Source organism: Mucor mucedo, assembly GCF_025094135.1.
Source record: "Mucor mucedo strain NRRL 3635 chromosome Unknown EV154scaffold_19, whole genome shotgun sequence".
Taxonomy (NCBI): Eukaryota; Fungi; Mucoromycota; class Mucoromycetes; order Mucorales; family Mucoraceae; genus Mucor; species Mucor mucedo.
The window spans coordinates 23,959-44,129 of NW_026252303.1; the positions used below are offsets into that span (position 1 = coordinate 23,959).

The 20,171-nt window shown below is 35.7% G+C and overlaps 7 protein-coding genes across 7 annotated transcripts; 3 read left to right on the forward strand and 4 right to left on the reverse strand.

Moving 5' to 3' along the window:
* Window positions 1-26: 26 nt before the first annotated feature.
* On the reverse strand, window positions 27-2,880 carry EV154DRAFT_536709 (uncharacterized protein; the record flags this gene model as incomplete). Its single annotated transcript, XM_051604157.1, has 5 exons — window positions 27-71; window positions 138-592; window positions 643-840; window positions 904-2,422; window positions 2,482-2,880. The coding sequence occupies 5 exons, from the start codon at window positions 2,878-2,880 to the stop codon at window positions 27-29; spliced, it is 2,616 nt and encodes an 871-aa protein (XP_051460504.1).
* A 2,439-nt stretch (window positions 2,881-5,319) lies between these two features.
* On the forward strand, window positions 5,320-7,912 carry EV154DRAFT_106451 (uncharacterized protein). The gene is made up of 4 exons (XM_051593880.1): window positions 5,320-5,929; window positions 5,984-6,103; window positions 6,164-7,223; window positions 7,480-7,912. Exons 1-4 carry the CDS (start codon window positions 5,355-5,357, stop codon window positions 7,549-7,551), a joined length of 1,827 nt encoding a protein of 608 aa, XP_051460505.1. The 5' UTR covers window positions 5,320-5,354; the 3' UTR covers window positions 7,552-7,912.
* Window positions 7,913-8,960: 1,048 nt separating this feature from the next.
* EV154DRAFT_401628 (uncharacterized protein) lies at window positions 8,961-9,143 on the reverse strand (the record flags this gene model as incomplete). Its single annotated transcript, XM_051595292.1, has 1 exon — window positions 8,961-9,143. A coding segment is annotated over one exon (183 nt), but the record flags the coding sequence as incomplete, so codon positions are not given.
* A 1,259-nt stretch (window positions 9,144-10,402) lies between these two features.
* EV154DRAFT_399588 (uncharacterized protein) lies at window positions 10,403-10,828 on the reverse strand (the record flags this gene model as incomplete). Its single annotated transcript, XM_051595256.1, has 1 exon — window positions 10,403-10,828. A coding segment is annotated over one exon (426 nt), but the record flags the coding sequence as incomplete, so codon positions are not given.
* A 145-nt stretch (window positions 10,829-10,973) lies between these two features.
* On the forward strand, window positions 10,974-11,645 carry EV154DRAFT_398886 (uncharacterized protein; the record flags this gene model as incomplete). Its single annotated transcript, XM_051595243.1, has 1 exon — window positions 10,974-11,645. A coding segment is annotated over one exon (672 nt), but the record flags the coding sequence as incomplete, so codon positions are not given.
* A 4,345-nt stretch (window positions 11,646-15,990) lies between these two features.
* EV154DRAFT_579780 (uncharacterized protein) lies at window positions 15,991-18,397 on the forward strand (the record flags this gene model as incomplete). Its single annotated transcript, XM_051606594.1, has 3 exons — window positions 15,991-16,411; window positions 16,502-16,586; window positions 18,028-18,397. 3 exons carry the CDS (start codon window positions 15,991-15,993, stop codon window positions 18,395-18,397), a joined length of 876 nt encoding a protein of 291 aa, XP_051460509.1.
* A 296-nt stretch (window positions 18,398-18,693) lies between these two features.
* Window positions 18,694-19,969, reverse strand: EV154DRAFT_549290 (uncharacterized protein). Its single transcript, XM_051604862.1, has 4 exons — window positions 19,875-19,969; window positions 19,122-19,145; window positions 19,021-19,086; window positions 18,694-18,868 (listed from the first exon to the last, which is right to left on the reverse strand). The coding sequence occupies exons 1-4, from the start codon at window positions 19,959-19,961 to the stop codon at window positions 18,728-18,730; spliced, it is 318 nt and encodes a 105-aa protein (XP_051460510.1). The 5' UTR covers window positions 19,962-19,969; the 3' UTR covers window positions 18,694-18,727.
* Window positions 19,970-20,171: the final 202 nt, after the last annotated feature.

Consider the following 20,171-nt stretch of genomic DNA (forward strand, 5'->3'; position numbering starts at 1 on the left):
GCTTGGATATGATTGGTTGAGATTTATTAATGATAAACTTTGACGGCTTCAGACATGAGACGATCTAATTCCTATCATTATGAAACACGTTCAGTAACAAGTAAAAAAGAAAGATTAAAAAAAAAAGTGAATATTACCTTTTCTAATTGATCTAATCGAGTATGACTATCTTTAAATACTTCACTAATTTCAGAACGAATAGGTCGGTTGGAATTTCTACCTGTGAGTTTCTTTTCTTGCGCACTTGCTGCACCACGAATCATGACCATGAGGTCATTCATACCAAAGTCGTTGCAATATAACATGGATTCCGACGATTCAGGTCTTACACGCTGTGGCTGTGTTGTGGATTTATTAAGGGTATCAATAGCCTCGTCTAATTGGGACAAGATATTTTCACTAGGCGGTGAACTAGATAATTCAATGGGGCTGCCACTTAATTCTCGATTAATTTCTTCCGCCAAAATCACCTGAGGCTGATATTGTGGTAAAGATGGGGCTCGGTCGTATTTAAATCCGTCCGTAGGCGTAGTCTCTTGACGAGGCATGGGTGTATCTTGTCGAACAAGATGATGATGATGAGGACGATGATCTAATCGATTCGTAAGCACAAATAATTTCAAAATACAAATAATAACTTACGTCGTGAGTCTTCCACGTCTTCCTTCTTTTTAGACTCAACACATTTCAAAATGAAGAAAATCTCATCCTTTTCGGGAGGTGTGATATTCACTGTGATTGAAGTTCGGTCAGGATTACTGTTGCGGCGATAATGAATATTAGGAATTTGATCATCCTCAAACACATTCAATAATTTTTCTTCTAAATCAAGTAAATATTCTAAATAAACAAAAACATGTTTTAATTTTCTGCATACTTGACCTGAAAAAAAATTTGGCCTACCTTGTCCATTCTTATTCACTGCAAGATGGTATTTAAGAATATCTTGCTCAGACAATCGAAGTGATTTAATGTCATCCTCTGTCTGAGGTCCAGCTACCACACCGTTTAAAATATGGAATTTCTCCAGCAAAAGCGTCACTGCATCTTTAATTAAAATACTGGAAGGAATCTTTACAAGTTTGTCTACTCTTTTAGTCACGTCGTCCGATGCTTGTTGTTGTAGTTGAGAAGGAAATAATGAGACCTTAATTTGAATCTCACCATCATCAATTCGTTTTGTTTTAGAAAGCAAATAAAATTGAACTTCGTCTTCGTTAGCCAATTCTTTACTGGGTCGTCCCATATGTGTTCCGTTATCACTGCCCATCAACTGAGAGATACGTCGTGCTTTCTTCAAGGATGGCATTGGTGTATTTAAATGAGCTGTTAATGAATGGAAGATCTCTAATGGTTTATCGGAAGGGACAAGTGTACATTCATCTCCACCCAATGTTCGGACGATCAGATAAAAATCATGGTATGTCATATCTTGTTGTTGTAATTGTTCCTGATCAGTCAATGCCATATGAATCAAATCTGTAGCCGTAGTGGAAGGATAGGCAGTGACGTATTTGTAGGATTGCATCAACCCACTGGTGTTTACGAAATGATTGATATTACCAGCATGAATTTTCAATTCGGTACCCTGTTGTTGGATGGTAGAATCTAAGCTACCAGATCTATCACGGTCCAGAACTGAGACAATTCCAGTAGATTGTGAGCTAATAGAAGCTGTCTCATATTGTGATCCACCCGAAGATTGTCTTTCCAACGTATTAGCGCTCTTACTTTTACTATTGCTACGACTGAAAAATTTACGAATGCCGGATTTTTCCTTCTTGCTATTGCTGTCTTTTGATCCTCTGCGTTCTTGCTGAGGTTCTTCAGGAGATGATGAACGTAATAATTGATCTAGCTTTGCGGCTTTTTTTAATTTGCCAGTGATGCTACTATCTGATGAACGATGGTCGTCTCGAGCAATGGAGGGAGTCAATGAGATTTTGATGGTCTCTTCATCTAAATTTAGTGTATCTCTGTTGCTAGGCTCTCGATCATTGAGAATGTCTGAATCGCCACTGAGGCGAGCTTCGGTATAGTAATCGTCTTGTTTATCGGTATAGGAAGCATACAGGTTATCGGACTGCTCGGAATAAGATTGTCTAGCATTTGTAGTGGCAGTGGCATGATCGTAATAATCGTAAGGATCTTCACTATCAACGTCTGAATCATCAGACATATCAGAAAGATCAGACTGCATTCTTTCGTCCCACTGTTCAAATTGAGATTCAAAAAAGTCATCCTCATCATCACTTGAACCAAAGATAATTTGAGATTGAAATTGAACGCCTTTAGCAAGCGTCACACGCTTGGTCTTTTTTACTTTATTGGAAGGAGGTGTGGGGAAAGCATCTTGAATATCTTTTCTTGTAAGTTCGATATTACGATGAGAATTTAAACGAGCCAATCTTTCATGAGGAGTCTAATTTATGGTAAGTTTTTTTTGTTGTTGTTGTTATGCTCCATTTGTGTAGGAGTTACCTCAATATTTTCTGCAGGAATGTATCCTACTTCAGCCGTCTTTAGTACTTTAACAAGCCACCAATACGAGTTGCTGTCATCCAGTAATGTCAATGCATCACCGCGCACTACTGAGGCTTGTCCTTCCACAGTGGCGGCGAAGGTATGAAGCGCATATACCATATCAAAGTCAATGTTGGGATCGGGAATGCTTAATTCGGATCCTGTGTCGTCGTCTTCTTCATCGTCATCTTGCTTATTGCTGTTGCCAAGAACATCATCTAAATCTTCATCATATTCATCATATACATCGTCTTCAATGTGGTTGTAATGTTGGTAATCTTCCATATCATCGTCATAAAGGGGTTGTGAATTATCTGTGTAGCCTGTCAGGCGTCGTGCGTCTTTAGCTGTAGACATGTGTAAGGAATGGAATGGGGGAAGAAGAAGAAAAAACTAGCTTTTTTTTTGTGTCTGGGTTTAGTCTTTCTTGTTTAATAGACGAGAAAAAAAAACAATTAAAGTGCGGAGTGGTCTTGTCACACGAAGTAATTCCCATCCAATATACCACCAACTCCCTTTTTTATACAGGAAAGTGTTGGTTTGAACACCCAAAAAGGGATCTAACACATTTGATTTTATCTAGCTACACAAGGTTTGAATCTTAAGAGTTATTTAATCGAACTTCATATGCAGTAGATCCCGTAAACAGAACAATGAATTATTCGTTAGTTTAATGAAATTAGAAGGTAATAAAAACTTAATTTTTAGTTAAATACATCTAAATAGCAGTAATTTATTAAACCGCCACTTCATTGTTGGTGATATAATATTGATAGGTCTGTGCCTGATTTACCCTTTTCAAACAGGGGCGAACAACGATCTATATTAGTGCAAAAGTGTGCTTGTTTGTGTTAAATTAGTGTAACTAACCAAGACTCGATAAAGAGAAGAAAGAAACAATTGCCAGGTAATTGTTGAATGAATTTTGTTATTGGAAGACCGCAAATGCGCAAAAAAAAAAGTAACTGTCCCTTGGCATAAACTGTCAGCCTTACAAGTTTGATCGACGGTCGGTAACCAAAACCCCTCGTGATAGCTGAGAGCAAGCTTTTCTATAGCCTATGGGATGCGCACCTACTCATGTATTATAATTTTTATTATCTTTTACTTGTTAAACTCATTATTGAAGAATTAACAATGACTTGAACCAGTACAAAGAATTATTCACAGACAAGTTCTTTATTTTATTCTGTTGTTTTTTGGGTGATGTAAGTGAAAAAAAAAAGCTATCGATATCTATAAATGTTAAAGACAGTCAATTTGGTAATCACAAGATAACATGATGTGGATTATTTAGAGAAAGTGGAACCAACTTTTATCACACTTTATCATGTATTTGTCTCACCTGGTGAAGGTCATAGTAAAATACCTATATGAATACGAGGTACAATTTAGAGAGATAGTTCACCAAATGTAGATTAAGTGAATAATAAAAGTATGATATAATGTATTATAGTCATGACAATCAATCATAGTCTAAATTGCAACGTAAACTATAAGCTGGTTCTTCGATGCAAAGGATTACTGTTACGCACAACCAACATGTTCGATTTGGCTCATGTTTAAAAGACATTGATTGATCCTGCGAAGGTGTTAGTAATCCAAATATTCTTCCATATTATCATTTGACCCTAATTACAGCCTCCAAAAAAGCATTTATGCATGGGAGTGATTACTAGTTATGATGATTTGCTGATGGTTACAATTATGTGCTGTGATTTATTATTATTTAAAGGACTTCATGGTTGCATTTAAGCTTGAAGTAATTATTTTTAATGACCTGATTTATCAATACGCTTGTTTTGAATGGGGTTTGGGTATGTTTCAAGTCAATATTAATTAGATCTAAACCAAAATCTCTCGTGAGTAGCCCTACCATGATTAGTTTAATATCTTTATCTTGACCATAGTATAAGTCATCAAGTGTTGGAGCACCAATCATTTAGACATCAAAGTCGGAGTGCTAACTTTAGAAACGCCCCTTTGGTTCCTTGATGTCTTCAATGCATATTATACATATATGCCTTCGATTAGAAAAAGGCTCTATTTGATTCACAACTGTTATATAACATAAAATGACCAAGATGTTACCTTTGTTTTTAAAAAGATGATTATCGAGTGCGAATAAGTACTAACCTCTGTCAATGTGGACTTATAAAGTTGGCAAGCATCATAAGGTAAAGCTGCCATTGTGTTGTGAGAAGTGAGGAAAAAGTTCAGGGTTCGGTTTTTTACTCAAAAGAACACATTGGGCCAGTAAAATTATCAATTTTTTTGGTTTGAATAAATAAATAATCAATGCACTTTATGTATAAGTTGCATAAACAAGAGTTAGTTTTTGTCCGGATGATTAAATAGCTTATTAAATCCTCCATAATTTTTGAGCCATTATTTTTAATAGAAAAAGATTAAGTCTACACTTAGGTTTATATGAATGGACGTAGACTCTTAGGCGAATGTATGTATGGGTTTTAATTGATAGCATAACTTTTGTAATTTCGCCAATTATTAATTTCTGTCTCGCTTGACTCAGGCGATTTTCATACTCATTGAAACACGAAAGTATCTCAAGCAGTTTTTATGTTGAGATAACCTCTATTTGTTGGATGTACTCCTACCCATGTCACATACTTTAAGCTGATTAGAAGGAAAGGATTGGGAAGGGGTGAATGTAAGATATTGAGAGCCCGAAGCAAATTACCATTTTTTCGGACATTTGATTGGTCAAATGGGGTGCCATACCATATGAAAAAAAAAAGCTTCCAGGCTCTCTTTTGTTATTCTTCGCTTGCTTTATTTATTTTTTTCTTTGAAAAAATAATAATTTTAAAATGGACTCTAGTGCAGAAGTAAAGACACCACCTTCTCGACATTACTTTTACCGAAAAGCGACGCAGCAACAACAACCTACATCACCAAATGTTATAGTTGATGGCTTAGAAAGTGCCAACGCCTTTGAAAATCGGATCCATGAGTTTATCAATAAGGACGCGTTACCATCGTCCATTCATAAATTGCGACAAGATGCCACGACTGATCTGAATCGTCGTAAAGCAGATCGAAAAGCTCGAAAAGAAAAGGAAAATAATACTACTGTGGTTGAGCACACTACACCGCCTGTGTATGACGTCTTGTTTGAAAAACTGTCTTCGCTTTCGACCTCTGAACAAAATGCGTGGTTAGCGAATATTCATGACGAAGCCATGTTGATGAATCCTCATCAATGGCTTAAACTAGCCAACCTTTTTAACGTGAATTCAAAAGCATCTCGTCAACAATCCTTATTAAATCTCGAATCGCTTGATGATGTTTTAAAAGATCGAAGTATTACGAAAGAGGAGATCAAACCACTCGAAGGCTTTTTGGAATTACGTGATATCCAAAACAGAAATTATGCAAGAGATGCGTAAGTAGAAGAACACTGCTTTTTTTGCACCTTTTTCTCAAACAATTCTTGTAGTGTGGCAGAAGGTGTGAAATTGATCAAGCAAGATAGAATTAAAGAAGCCATGGAATATTATAAAAGGGCACTTGACATGGATCCCAAGTATGCAGAAGGGTGGTTCCATGTTGCTGAAGGGTAAAAGTGATTGAGAATTGTTTTATTTATTGATTCTAACCTATATTTTGTATCTGAAAGGCTTGTCCAGCAAAGAAAATTAACAGAAGCTGAGCAACATCTTGAACGTGTTCTCCGACTTGATCCAACCCACGAAGGCGCTAAAGCTTTGTTGGCCAGTATACGTCGCAGCATTAAACCCAAAAAAGTCCAAAAGGGTGATGAATGGGATATTGTGGACGAGCAAGGAAAATCGCTTAATGAGCAAGAGAAGGTTGTAAAACCTAAGAAAAGAGCTGACGATGATAACATTGAAGTTGAGGACGACGACAGCAAGAAGAAAAAATCAGATTCAAGGTCTTATCGTAGACGTCGTGACTCTCGAAGCCCAGAACGTAGTAGTAAAAAGAGAGAAAGTCGCCGAAGATCTTCCAGAAGCCCTACCCATAAAGCCTCAAGAAGCCCTACCCATAGTAGACGTCGTAGAAGCCCAAGTCCTGTACGTAGACATCGTAGAGATGAAAAGAAGGACGAAAAAACAACAGACAAAAAGTCGTCTTACCGTGAAGAAGACCGAAAAGTGAGAGATGCGGACGAGGATAGAAGGCCTAGAAAGACAGTGGATGAAGATCATAGAAAAAAAGATAGAAAGTACAGAGATGATGATAGAAAGAGTGACAGAAAGTCAAGGGACGATCGAAAGTACAAAGATGACGATACAAAGACAGAAGATGATAATAGAAGGGGTAAAGAGGATGAACGAAAGACAAGGGACCGTTACGACGTAAAGAAAAGAAGAACCGATGATACAAGCAGAAAGAGTAAGGATTATCGTGATGATGACAGAAAGAATAGAGATCACCGTGATGATGATAGAAGGAGCAGACATTACGAAGGCGATAGAAAGTCCAAATATAGCGACTATGACAGAAAGAGCAGATATCACGAGAGTGATAGTAAAAAGAGCAAAGACTTAGAGAAGCCAAGCAGCAGAGAATCAACCAAGAAGGATACCACAGATAAGCCAAGCAGCAAAGAAGTAAAATCTGATGTAAAGAAGGATACCACGGATAAGCCAAGCAGCAAAGAAGTAAAATCTGATGTAAAGAAGGATATCACAGATAAGCCAAGCAGCAAAGAAGTAAAATCTGATGTAAAGAAGGATACCGCAGATAAGCCAAGCAGCAAAGAAGTAAAATCTGATGTAAAGAAGGATATCACAGATAAGCCAAGCAGCAAAGAAGTAAAGTCTGATGTAAAGAAAGATACCACCGATAAGCCAAGCAGCAAAGAAGTAAAATCTGATGTAAAGAAGGATATCACAGATAAGCCAAGCAGCAAAGAAGTAAAGTCTGATGTAAAGAAGGATACCACCGATAAGCCAAGCAGCAAAGAAGCCAAGCAGGATATTGGCAAAGAAGCTAGAAAGCATGATATTGGTAGGGATACTAGTAAGCATGATGTTGTAAAGAAGGATACCACAGTTAAAGATGCGGATAAAACAAACGCTAAAGAAGTCAAGAAGATTGAAATTACAAGAAAAGATACCACCACCATAAAGAAATTGGATACTGTAAAGAGAGATACCTCTGCCACTGCTGCCGCTGCTTTTGCTGCCATAGCCGCTGCAGTAAGAGAAAACGGGTCCCTTAATAATAAATTACAAAGTTCGGGCAGAAGAATGTCGGCCTCCCCTCCAAAGGAGGAGAGCCGAAAAAAGAGAAACTTCTAAAATAAAAATTTATTTTTCATTTTACACAGATCATTCCATCTTCCAGTAAATTGGTCTGATGTAAAACTGCCTTTAAAACGTCGTATTAATTGGTGTCATCATAATAAAAATAAACGAAATTTCGCCAAGTAGATAGTGGCTTATTTTACTCCCACTCAAAGATATGCAGGATCATGGGGAATCCGGCGGACGAAATAAATCTTTTGATACGGTTTGAAAATAGAAATTGGGACGATTTTTGGTACGAAATACATTTTTATTTTGGGATTAAATACGTAAGAAAAGTAACATAGTTACGGTGATAATATTCACCTTAAGTCTACTTCTTTGTTAATACACCTGTCCCAGGAAGTCTCAGCATGTCTCACCCAATCTTGACAGTCTTGAGCAGTAACAGATCCGCAAGCTCCAGGAAGACGCGATGTCAAATTATATGCTTTGTCAAGTGGGCTTCTCTTGATATTACTCTTTATTTTTGACCAGCATTCTTCGATCGGGTTTAAAAAAGGTGAGTAAGGAGGCATGAACAAAGGTTTATACCCTCTCTTATTAATAGCATCGACAACAAATGCAGAATGGTGAATTCTACAATTATCCATTACTATAAAAAGTCCCTTTTTGCCGTGCTTATTAAGTGTGTCCATTATTGCTTCCAAAAACCTGACAATATGATATGCCGTGGTTCCCTTTTTTAAAGGCTTTTTCTTTTAAGGATCTTTTGCTCTTCATTATTGGAGGCCGGGTTTGCATACTCTTGTTCAAGCTTTTCTGCAGCTGTATTTGTTAAAGGCTCTACTTTTGAAAAATTGACTGTTCCAAAATACGCAATGCATTCAACGATACTGATATTAGCACCTCTTTACTCGTGAACAGTAGCATTCACTGGCTCTCCCACTTTGGACCGAGCTCGTCCTTTTATCATATGCGTGTTAAAGCCTGCTTCATCTACAGATACGCAATTATTTCTAAAGTCGACGCCAATTTCCTTCCATTTACTTACCACCTTGTGACGGAGGCGAAGTGTTCGTTCAGCGTCCCTTTCTTCATTGTATAAAGATGCTCTCTTTAACAAAAGAAATCATGGCTTACTGTTACGTGCTTCCACAGAGAAGTAATAGGAATATCTTCTAAGTCTGCAAATTGCTTCAGAAGAGCTTCTTTTGCCAATCCAGGTGTTGTAGACTTGTGGCTGTCAAGGTAATCAATCATAAACACGGTATGCTGACCGAAAAGCTTTTGTTCCGTACCTCTGTTCTTGGCTTTCGGAGCAAAACCAGGCAATACGCTACCGTTGCTATCATTAAATTCCTTGAGCAGTCTGTAAGTACTTTATCGAGGAATGTTACAGCGTACTGCCGCTTTAGGTACATTAGTACCTTCGTCTTGCATTATTTGTATGAACATGCGCACTTGCTCAGGTGTGTAATTCTTGTGCTTTTTACTACCGTCGTCAATAGATACAGTTCTCATGCTTTCTGTAAGCGAATCAATCCCAAAAATGGCGTACCAATTAAAACTAAAAACCTGTAAGCGTGATTTTTTCAAGACTTATAAAATAGAAATCAAACTTTTTTATGGCCAATCAAGCTTCTCATAGTCCATTCAAATTTTTTGTACATTGAATGAAGGAGAAAACTGGAAATGTCTAGACTTCCGTATTTTTTTCAAACGTATTTTTTTTATACCACTTACAGGAATTCCGGCCAAGACCAGGAGGCCAGTATGACTGCACCTTTTTACAGTCCAATCACAGCTATTCACAGTACGTGAGTTCCAAAAAAACTCAAGAACCGTGCCTAGGAGGTCGCCCTCCTATAGCAAAGACTAGCCGCAGCCGCAAAATCACAATATATCTTTTTCAATTTAGCTTCCTTTCAAATAAACAAGAGTCATTAGTAACTAACCTTTTTACGTGATCGGCTACTTTCATACGATAAAAGAAGTATGTTAAGGGAAAAGAAAAGGAGAAGAATAAAGTGTGTGAACCAGCTTTATTGATAGATAAACAAGCTTATGTCAGGATGATTTCATTTGTCTATTTTATCATCCATAATGTTTGAGCATTTACTTAAAATAGAAACACTTGCAAAAACCTCCCAAGCAAGTCAGAGCTTGGTAATTGTCTATCTGCGTTACAATAGTAGCTTGTAGTGACAGTGAAGCAGATTTTATGGAAAACAGAAATCGATCATCCTATGAAGTTTAGATATGGCATGTCAATCGACGTGTAGACCATCACGTGATTCTAAAAAATAAATTTATCAATAAAATAGCTTGATTTATAAATAATTTGATAAACCACCATTTGCTTATTGTTTGTTTTTGTTTTTTAAAAAAGAAGCTTTTAAACTGTTAGAGTCTTTATAAGATTTGAAAAAACCTTTTGCTCTTCCAGCATTGAAGCAGGCGTTCCAGTTCATCTTCTTTTAATTGCTTTTAAAACTTTCAGTAAAAGTAAAATCAGGTGATTTTGTTTTTAATAAATTTGAAGCTGGTAAAAAATCATCATTGCACTCACTTCTAGTAGATGGTCCGTGTTTTTTTGCTTCTTCTGGTAGAGATGGAGGTTCAGGTAAAAATGTGCGCCGATACTTTGATTTGTATGTCTCCAAATACATACAGCCGTCTTCGGCATACTCTCTTGTACGTTTTTTTAGCTGTTCCAGATCTTCGATTTCTAGTGCCTCCTTAATCTTAAAAAACTGCTTTTGCGCCTGTTCACATACATTTAAAAGGACGTCAATCGTTCGTTTCTCCAAAGTGATATCAGTTTCAAATATTTGTTTTGCAACAGTATATAACAGTTGGATGGTCTCATCAGCGCGCTCCTTGCTATCTATACCTAACAGAGTTCTTTTTTGCTTGTGAAAAAAGTGTTCTACTGCAACTAATGGTTTGAGTGGTACTTCATGAATATGACTATTGATAGTGTTAGGATCCAGAATGTAATAGGATTTAGCCCATGGATTGCAAGGATATTCTTCTGCGTATGGTATCTGATCACTTTGTACTAAATTCTGTCAGAAACATTATTGTCAATGCTGTACTAGGTAAGGGCCAGCTAATTGCTTTTTTAAGGGTACATATAACTTAACATAGTGCTTTAATAACATAGGTTCTGAAGCCTGTTCTCAGTATGTCGATCGGTCTACGGAATAGCCTAGTGGACGATGCTCAGATGTGTTATTTGCCCCCATTGAAGTCACCATTTCCTTGCCTCCTGCTCTAATCGAAATTGACCTCAAGTTTATACAAAGAACCATTGAATACAGCCTTGCAGTTATTAAAGAAAATAGTCTCTTACCAATCATTGTTGTCTTTGGTATACATCCCACAAAACCAAGCGTAGCCAATGATTTAGTACAAAGTGATCAGATACCATATTCAAAAGAATATCCTTGCAAACCATGGGCTAAATCCTATTACATTCTGGATCCTAACACTATCAATAGTCATATTCATGAAGTACCACTCAAACCATTAGTTGCAGTAGAACACTTTTTTCACAAGCAAAAAAGAACTCTGTTAGGTATAGATAGCAAGGAGCGCGCTGATGAGACCATCCAACTGTTATATACTGTTGCAAAACAAATATTTGAAACTGATATCACTTTGGAGAAACGAACGATTGACGTCCTTTTAAATGTATGTGAACAGGCGCAAAAGCAGTTTTTTAAGATTAAGGAGGCCCTAGAAATCGAAGATCTGGAACAGCTAAAAAAACGTACAAGAGAGTATGCCGAAGACGGCTGTATGTATTTGGAGACATGCAAATCAAAGTATCGGCGCACATCTTTACCTGAACCTCCATCTCTACCAGAAGAAGCAAAAAAAACACGGACCATCTACTAGAAGTGAGTGCAATGATGATTTTTTACCAGCTTCAAATTTATTAAAAACAAAATCACCTGATTTTACTTTTACTGAAAGTTTTAAAAGCAATCAAAAGAAGATGAACCGGAACGCTTGCTTCAATGCTGGAAGAGCAAAAGGTTTTTTCAAATCTTATAAAGACTCCAACAGTTTAAAAGCTTTTTTTAAAAACAAAAACAAACAATACGCAAGTGGTGGTTTATCAAAACAAACTATTTTATTGGAATAAATTGATCATTTTTTACAATAATTATGAGGGTTCTTTAAAAGTTGAACTGTGATTACCGGTAACTTTTTTTTGTTGATATTAATGCTTACTCTAATCTGAAGTTGACTATTTATTTCTGATATTGGTATCATGTTGTTACTCTTGATTCTTTAGGTGGAAGCCATAATCGTAATTAAAATGTACCAAATTTGCCACTTATGAGACACTGGTTTCTTGAGTACAAAGTAACTTTTCTGCTTCAAATTAATTCTGGTCACTGGAAATGAGAGATGTTTTAGAAGTACTTCACGCATAAATAACTATCAAGAATGACTGTAAATCAGTAACCCTCAGGCATATTCGCAAATTGATAAAGTGATACCCTTGACCACAATTCATGCAAAAAAACTTACCATTGGCAACAAATCGAATTTGTTAGATTTTTAAAAGGGGCAATAAAATTAGAAGCACATATTTTCTTACGATCCTCCTTTCTCTCCTTATCAATTAGTCTATGAACAGATATCAATTTTTGAATTGTATGACGAGGTACAGTAAAAAGAAGCAAGTTCACTTTGATACTTAATTAACTTCGTCATGGCCTGTATATAGAAGCAATAACAATGGACAAAATTGTAAACTGGCCACCTACTATTACAACAACGAGCATTATCTTAAGATAAAGAGGTATAGCGAAGTAGCATTTAGCTTTTTATTATAAACATGTGTTCATCTTTTAAATAGTTTACCGTTAGAGGGACTCCTTATGAAGATGGTATCGGCGACTACTTTAAAGAGCTGTGGATGAAAAAACGAGTTAATCGATCCTGATCAAAATACTGATGAAAACGAGAAGAGAAATGCTGATTATGGAACTCTTTTGTTCTCATTTAACAATGTATTGAGGCATGATCTATCTGAAAACATATCTGATATTGTCCGTCAAAAACTGGAGAAAGCCAGTAAATTATTTATTGTTTCATCTATATTGGTGTTAAGACACTGGTAATAGTTCTTAAAGGATAAGGTGGATATAGGTTATTAACACTGCGGTTAATAATAAAGTAGTTATGAAAGTGAGCACCAGACTGGAAGTAGTCAACTTAAGAAATCTTATAATATAAAGTTTTTAGGATAAGAAGATAATCAACGATGATTTTAAGAGGGCGTAAGTAATATAAATATAAACGAATTGCCAAGATTAAAAAGAAAAGTAATTATGTTTTTATAAACAATATCTTATGTACAGTTGTAGTAATAAAGAGATTCGAGTCGAGTGTGAAAATATGAACTTTAAGTTAATTGTTATATGTAAGTATAAACTTAAGATAAACAAGAAGTAGAAAAGTTGAGGGAAACACAAAGGAGTCAATTACAAATTATTAAGAACTAGATTTTTAGTTAAGATAAAACTGAAGTAATATTTATTAGAAAAAAAAGGGACGTATTTATAGAAAATATCCTATCCTGTGTAACACCAAGTCAATTTAGATTGGCTGCAACATTGGTATCATCGACGAATATACACTAGCATCAATATTTTTGCTTAACTTCAAAAATAAAGAGTCAAGTTTAAAGTAACAAACACATAAATTATCCTAGTGTTAAGGCACTAGTAATAGTTCTTAAAGGATAAGGTAGATATAGGTTATTAACACTGATGTTAATAATAAAGTAGTTATGAAAGTAAGCACCAGACTGGAAACTTAAGAAATCTTATAATATAAAGTTTAAAGATAAGAAGATAATCAACGATGATTCTAAGAAGGCGTAAATAATATGAATGTAAACTGATTGACAAGATTAAAAAGAAAAGTAATTATGTTATTATAAACAATCTCTTATATACGGTTCTGATAATAAAGAGATTCAAGTGGAGTGTGATATGAACTTTGAGTTAAATGTTATATGATAAGTAAAGACTTAAGATAAACAAGAAGTATAAAAGTTGAGGGAAACACAAAGGAGTCAATTACAAATTATTAGAAAACTAAATTTTAGTCAAGATAAAACTATCGAAATATTTATTCAAAAAAGTGAGCGTATTTATAGGAAATATCCTATCCTGTGTAATACCAAGTCAATTTAGATTGGCTGCAACAATAGTAGACTAGCTGACGATAATTGGGTACGAGTAGCTACTCGCCTTTAGATCAATTATTAATTATCAGCATGTGTTGAACCCACTCAGCACATCATTTTTTCTAAAAGTTATTTGAAAACAAAAAGTTAGCAAGAAGTAACTTATAAAAGAAAATCTAACGTACTCGTTTTTGCCAAGAGGAAAACCATGTGAGAATACAGTACATTTTCATGGAGCTGTAATAAGAATACGTAGTTTTCGTCATTACGAGTCGATTCATAGCTTGATATTTCTTTTTGATTAGGATTCTTTCTTGTAATGAAAAGTCACGACTTGAGGCTTACATTAAAAATTAAAGGAACATTACGTTTTCTTGTGTGTTCTCCTTCTACAATATACTCAAGAGAAGGTATTCATGGTTTCTAGCAGTACAACCAAAGCTTGTTGATTGTCTTCGCAGCACTGCTTAAAGCCCATGCCAACAAACGTGAATGCTGCATTATTGCCCACACTCCAAGCACATAGTCAAATACAAAAAGAAATAAGAATAAATAAAATATGTAAATAACCAAAGCTTGTTGATTGTCTTTGTAGCACTGCTTAAAGCCCATGCCAACAAACGTGAATGCTGCATTATTGCCCACACTCCAAGCACATAGTCAAATACAAAAAGAAATAAGAATAAATAAAATATGTAAATAACCAAAGCTTGTTGATTGTCTTCGCAGCACTGCTTAAAGCCTATGACAACAAACGTGAATGCTGCATTATTGCCCACACTCCAAGCACATAGTCTACAAAAAGAAATATAAAGGGAAAAAAGGCTGACGCATTGCTCTGAAAAAAATAAAATTAATCGTCACAACCCACCTTCCTAATTCGGATAATACCCGTTGTCATCGATGGATGACTATGAAGATATGATGGTGTAGGTAACAATGTATCATATGTGTGAATATCTATGAATAACTATATGCTTCCAATCCTTGTATATGTTCAAATCTATCTTTATGCCGTTTTTGTAAGAATGTAAATACTACGAAATAAAACATTTTTCAAAAAAACAGTCCTCTCATTACAATTATACGCGCACCGTTTTTCTCTGGAAATGTCTAGAACTCCGTATTTTTTTCAAACGTATTTTTTCAAACGTATTTTTTCAAACGTATTTTTTCAAACGTGATGGTCTACACGTCGATTGACATGCCATATCATCTAAACTTCATTGGATGATCGTTTTCTGTTTTCCATAAAATCTGCTTTACTGTCATTACAAGCTACTACTGGAATGCAGATAGACAATTACCAAGCTCTGACTTGCTTGGGAGGTTTTTGCAACTGTTTCTATTTTAAGTAAAGGCTCAAACATTATGGATGATAAAATAGACAAATGAAATCATCCTGACATAAGCTTGTTTATCAATAAATAAAGCTGGTTCACACACTTTGTTCTTCTCCTTTTCTTTTTCCTTAACATACTTCTTTTATCGTATAAAAGTAACCGATCACATAAAAAGGTTAGTTTAGTAGTGACTCTTGTTTCTTTGAAAAGAAGCTAAATCGAAAAAGATATATAATTGTGATATTGCGGCTGCGGCTAGTCTTTGTAATAGGAGGGCGACCTCCTAGGCAGAGTTCTTGAGTTTTTGGAACTCACGAACCGTGAATAGCTGGGATTGGACTGTAAATAGGTGCAATCATACTGGTCTGCTGGTCTTCTGGCCAGAATTCCTGTAAGTGGTACAAAAAAAATACGTTTGAAAAAAATACGGAGGTCTAGACATTTCCTTTTTCTCTGCCATCGTAAAATTAAAAAAAAGTTACTAGTTTTCTCCTTCATTCAATGTAGACTTAATATGAATCTCGTCTTGAACATAACCGAAGACAAAGCCAAAATTAAGAGTATAATAAACAGCTATCTTTCGCAGAACACTATCTTGGATTGGAAGTATGAGCTTGCTTTGAAGGAACTAATCGACAAAAACCTATTGATGGAGCCTACCGACGAAAATATGAAAGAGCTTGGAAACATGTATCTGGAAGAGCTCTCTATCGTTTATGAATCTAGACGTGAAGGATGTACTACTGAAGAGAGTAGTAAGGTTGATATGCTCGATAATGATAGTTTTCTCAAGATAAGCACCTCCTCTCAAATTAAAAAGTTACTACGTCTTGCTGTTTATTCGGCACAGGCTTTGAACGATGCAATTGATGATCGCCTTTCGTCAGCTAAAAACTCTCAAACCTCTAATGATCAGGAAAATAGTGTTGAACTCAGACATTACCAGACCCTATCTATTGATGAACAAATGATATTTCTTTGCGACAAGTTTGGTAACCAGGGCCATCTCGATTTCTCCACTACTACTATAGCTAAGAGATTTGGAAAATCTATTAAAGATTTCGGTCTGAAGCTTCAACCAACTTTGACACGTAAAGAGAGGGACATACTCCTTGAAATCGCCCAATGTACTGACATCACAAGTGTGAACAGACTTCTTGCAAGATTGTACAGTGATATAGATATGAATCCAATGTGCCGTTACATCCGCTTGGCACTTTCCAGCATCACCGCAAAATCCCAGAGACGGCCAATTTTTCGCAAATAGTTACCTGTCACGGATACGGTCAATTTTAGAGTCACCGTATCCGTGACGGATACGGCCAATTTTTCCAATTTTTCACCGTAACCGTGACGGACGCGGATTTTAAATTCACCATATCCGTGACGGTCGCGGCCAATTTTTCTCATTTTTCACCGTGGCCGTGACGGATACGGCCAATTTTTCCCATTTTTCACCGTGGCCGTGACGGATACTGCCATTATTTCATTATTTTCACCATATCGGTGACGGATACTGCCATTATTTTATTATTTTCACCGTATTCGTGACTGAAAGGGTCAATTTATTTCCGTTATTGACCGTGCATTTGACGGATTTTATATAATTGTTCAGGGTTATATCCTATATTTTCCGGAATCTTTAAACACTCATTGCTATTGCGAAAGTTAATACATACACCGTTGTACTGTTGGACAGTTATATTTAATAGTTATGTTTATAAAAAAAAGTAATTTATTTATTTGTGTGAAGACAATTTGTATTGATAATAAAAGATATTACGATGTATTTTATTAAAAGAATATATTATGAGAGTTATAGAAAGAAATAAAGACCAAATTCTAATACGGTGTAGCCCATTGTTTGGTAGTGGAGTATCATAATAAATAGAACAGTGATAATCCTATAATCAAATTTATTAATAGGCGATTAACATATTTCATATGTATCATTTTATATACCTTATCCTATAGCCAACTTCATTGACATTTTATCTATAACAATACTATCAGAATATATCAACACAAACAAAGAGATCAAGTTACTCACATTTCAATAAACACGAGCAGAACACTAAAAAAATAGCAATGACTCATCCTATCAGATGCCGAAATACCACACACAATAGTTTACATCGGGAAAGCTTTAGATAGTAACAGAGTATGCCACATTTTATTATTTACAGAATATTTATATGAAAAAGATTTGGGGAAAGAAGAGTAGTTTTTAAAAAAAAACTCTTTTAAATAAGAGTGGGAAACTTATGTAACGTCAAACACACAGAATGGTCAAAAAATTGACCGTATCCGTTACGGTGACGGGATTATCAAAAATTGACCGTATCCGTGACGGTGACGGTATGGTCAAAAATTGGCCGTGGCCGTGACGGAGACGGAATCATCAAAAATTGACCATATCCGTGACGGTGACGGTCAATCTATAAACTTGCCCCGTCCAGGATACAGAATGACAAAAAATTGACCAGATCCGTCACGGATACGGTCAATTTATAAACTTGCCCCGTCCAGGATACAGAATGATCGAAAATTGACCAGATCCGTCACGGATACGGTCATTTTTCAAAAATTCCCGTCCAGGATACAGAATAGTCAAAAATTGACCAGATCCGTCACGGATACGGCCAAAATCGTTGTTAACCTTCACCGTAATTTTGCGGTGCATGGTCGAAATCTGGTCTTCGGATAGCCTTGTCACTGCTGATCATAATGAGTCCTGGTACCGCACACATGTTTATGGCCCAGTCTTTGATAATGCGTTCATTTATGATAAGAACTTCATCACCAAAAGAGCTGACTGTATTTCAAATATTACGAAGGAATTTGATGATGTCCCCAACCAGCGTGTTGACTTTATTCTACGCAACCTGAATGATGACACTGACTATCTTTCGGCAGAGGAAAAGCCAGGCGTCAAAGGCGTCAAAAAAGATATTAGTAAAGGAAAGGCCCTTCAACTGGCAATGCTACGCAAGTGGGCCCAATATGTTGGCAACAGCAGAATCTCCAACTTAGAAGCAATTACTTGCCAGTGGCAAGGTGTTAAACTACCACCCTAAAATAAATCAGCGATCAAAAATTGAAAAATATCGCAAACAAATTAGAGCGGAAATAACGATCTTTTTTTTAAAAATATCGCGATTGGCGATATCGATCAAATTTTCCAAAATATCGCGATTGGCAATATCGATCAAATTTTCTAAAATATCGCGATTGACAATATCGATCCATAAATCAAAAACAAAATATCGTTGGATGGGGTAAAAAAAAAGGGGGTAGTCGATAATCGATATAATATTACTTTTACACCCCTGCTAAATCAGTATGTAGGCTTGAAATTGATACGTTTATATATATTGGGAAAAACAAAGTTTTATTTATAAAAAAAATTAAATAACGTCGAATCTGACCATGATGGACCTCTTCAAATATGGAAAATGACCAGTAAAATATGACCAGAGACAGACATAATCAGAGGAACTACGATAGTGACCACACGAAGACCTCAGAAGAACAGCAGTATCACTTACCTGCAAAAATATGGTTTACGTTAATAAGAGAATAAATTATCATGTTTAGCAATGTGTACCTTTACAAAACCGTGGGATGTACGAGCCTCAAATAAACAGTAATATCAATCAGCTTTAAAAAGTTGGGTTAACTTAATAATAAACAAGTATACCAAAGTCAAGTTATTTGCCTTTCCACAAGTAATCAATGTATTGATTCCTTTAGCTATAAAAATGCGCTAATAGATATAAGAAAGTAGTTAGAGTTCCTTACCGAGCAAAGAGCATTGGTCTGATGCTATTATAAAGTTGTAACACGTTTATTATTAGTCACATAACTAAATCTAAATTAATTTAAAAATGGTTATGATGAATCAAATACCATTAACTATTCGCATATACATACATTAACCTGGAAGAAAAAGAAAAGGGGAAAAAGAATAATAATAAAAAGGTTTAAAAAACAAAGTTTGTTTAAATAAGAAAAAAAAAATTCAGACTCAATTCCTTTTTTTTTTTGGCAACGCCGTACGGGTTGATTATTTTCTACAGCAACTGATTCATCAGTCTTGTAAATGACAGATTCAAGACACTCTCCTATTTTTTTTATTTTTTTTTTTTTTTTTTGCAAATCTAAATTCATGTGTGCTCACTTAAAGTAATTTGGATGTCTCGGCCTGTTGAAAACTGGTACGTGTGTAAACGCTTGTTCTTTTTTGACTTTACATATCAAGAAAGTACTCCAGGCTCGAACTTCGTTTTTGGTGAACTTATAAAGAATCATGACGTTTCCCCTTATTCAAAGGCCATCCCGCGCATGATGAGGCAGAGCAAAAAAAAATTGTCGTCTTTGATGCAAAGGACCTTGTGTCTACTATTGGGTTGGTGAATGGGGTCGACAGGTCTAATAACAAATATGTAATAAAAACTGGTAAGGCTTTCAAAGTCGATAAGAGTAGTATTACCAGCAGTGTTGGAAAATCATTAAAACCCACAGTCACATGTCCCCTTTTCTCATTTTACTTACGTAATCTGAAGTTGTCTTTTTCTTACCCTGGCTATCATCCCCATAAACATTTTTTTTCTTTAAAAAATTACGTTTATCTATTAACATGGTATTGCTACATCTATTTATTTATGTATAGGTTGTTTTTATAGAGATTTGAAAATTTGGCTTTGCGATCAGCGATCAAAAAAAACATTTTGATTGCTGATTTATTTTAGGGTGTACATATAATCGGAACCAGATATATTTCTCAGAAACATTCCATTAGCTATAATAAGGGGGTCTTTGTTGTACCGAAAATTGTGAATAACTTAGCGT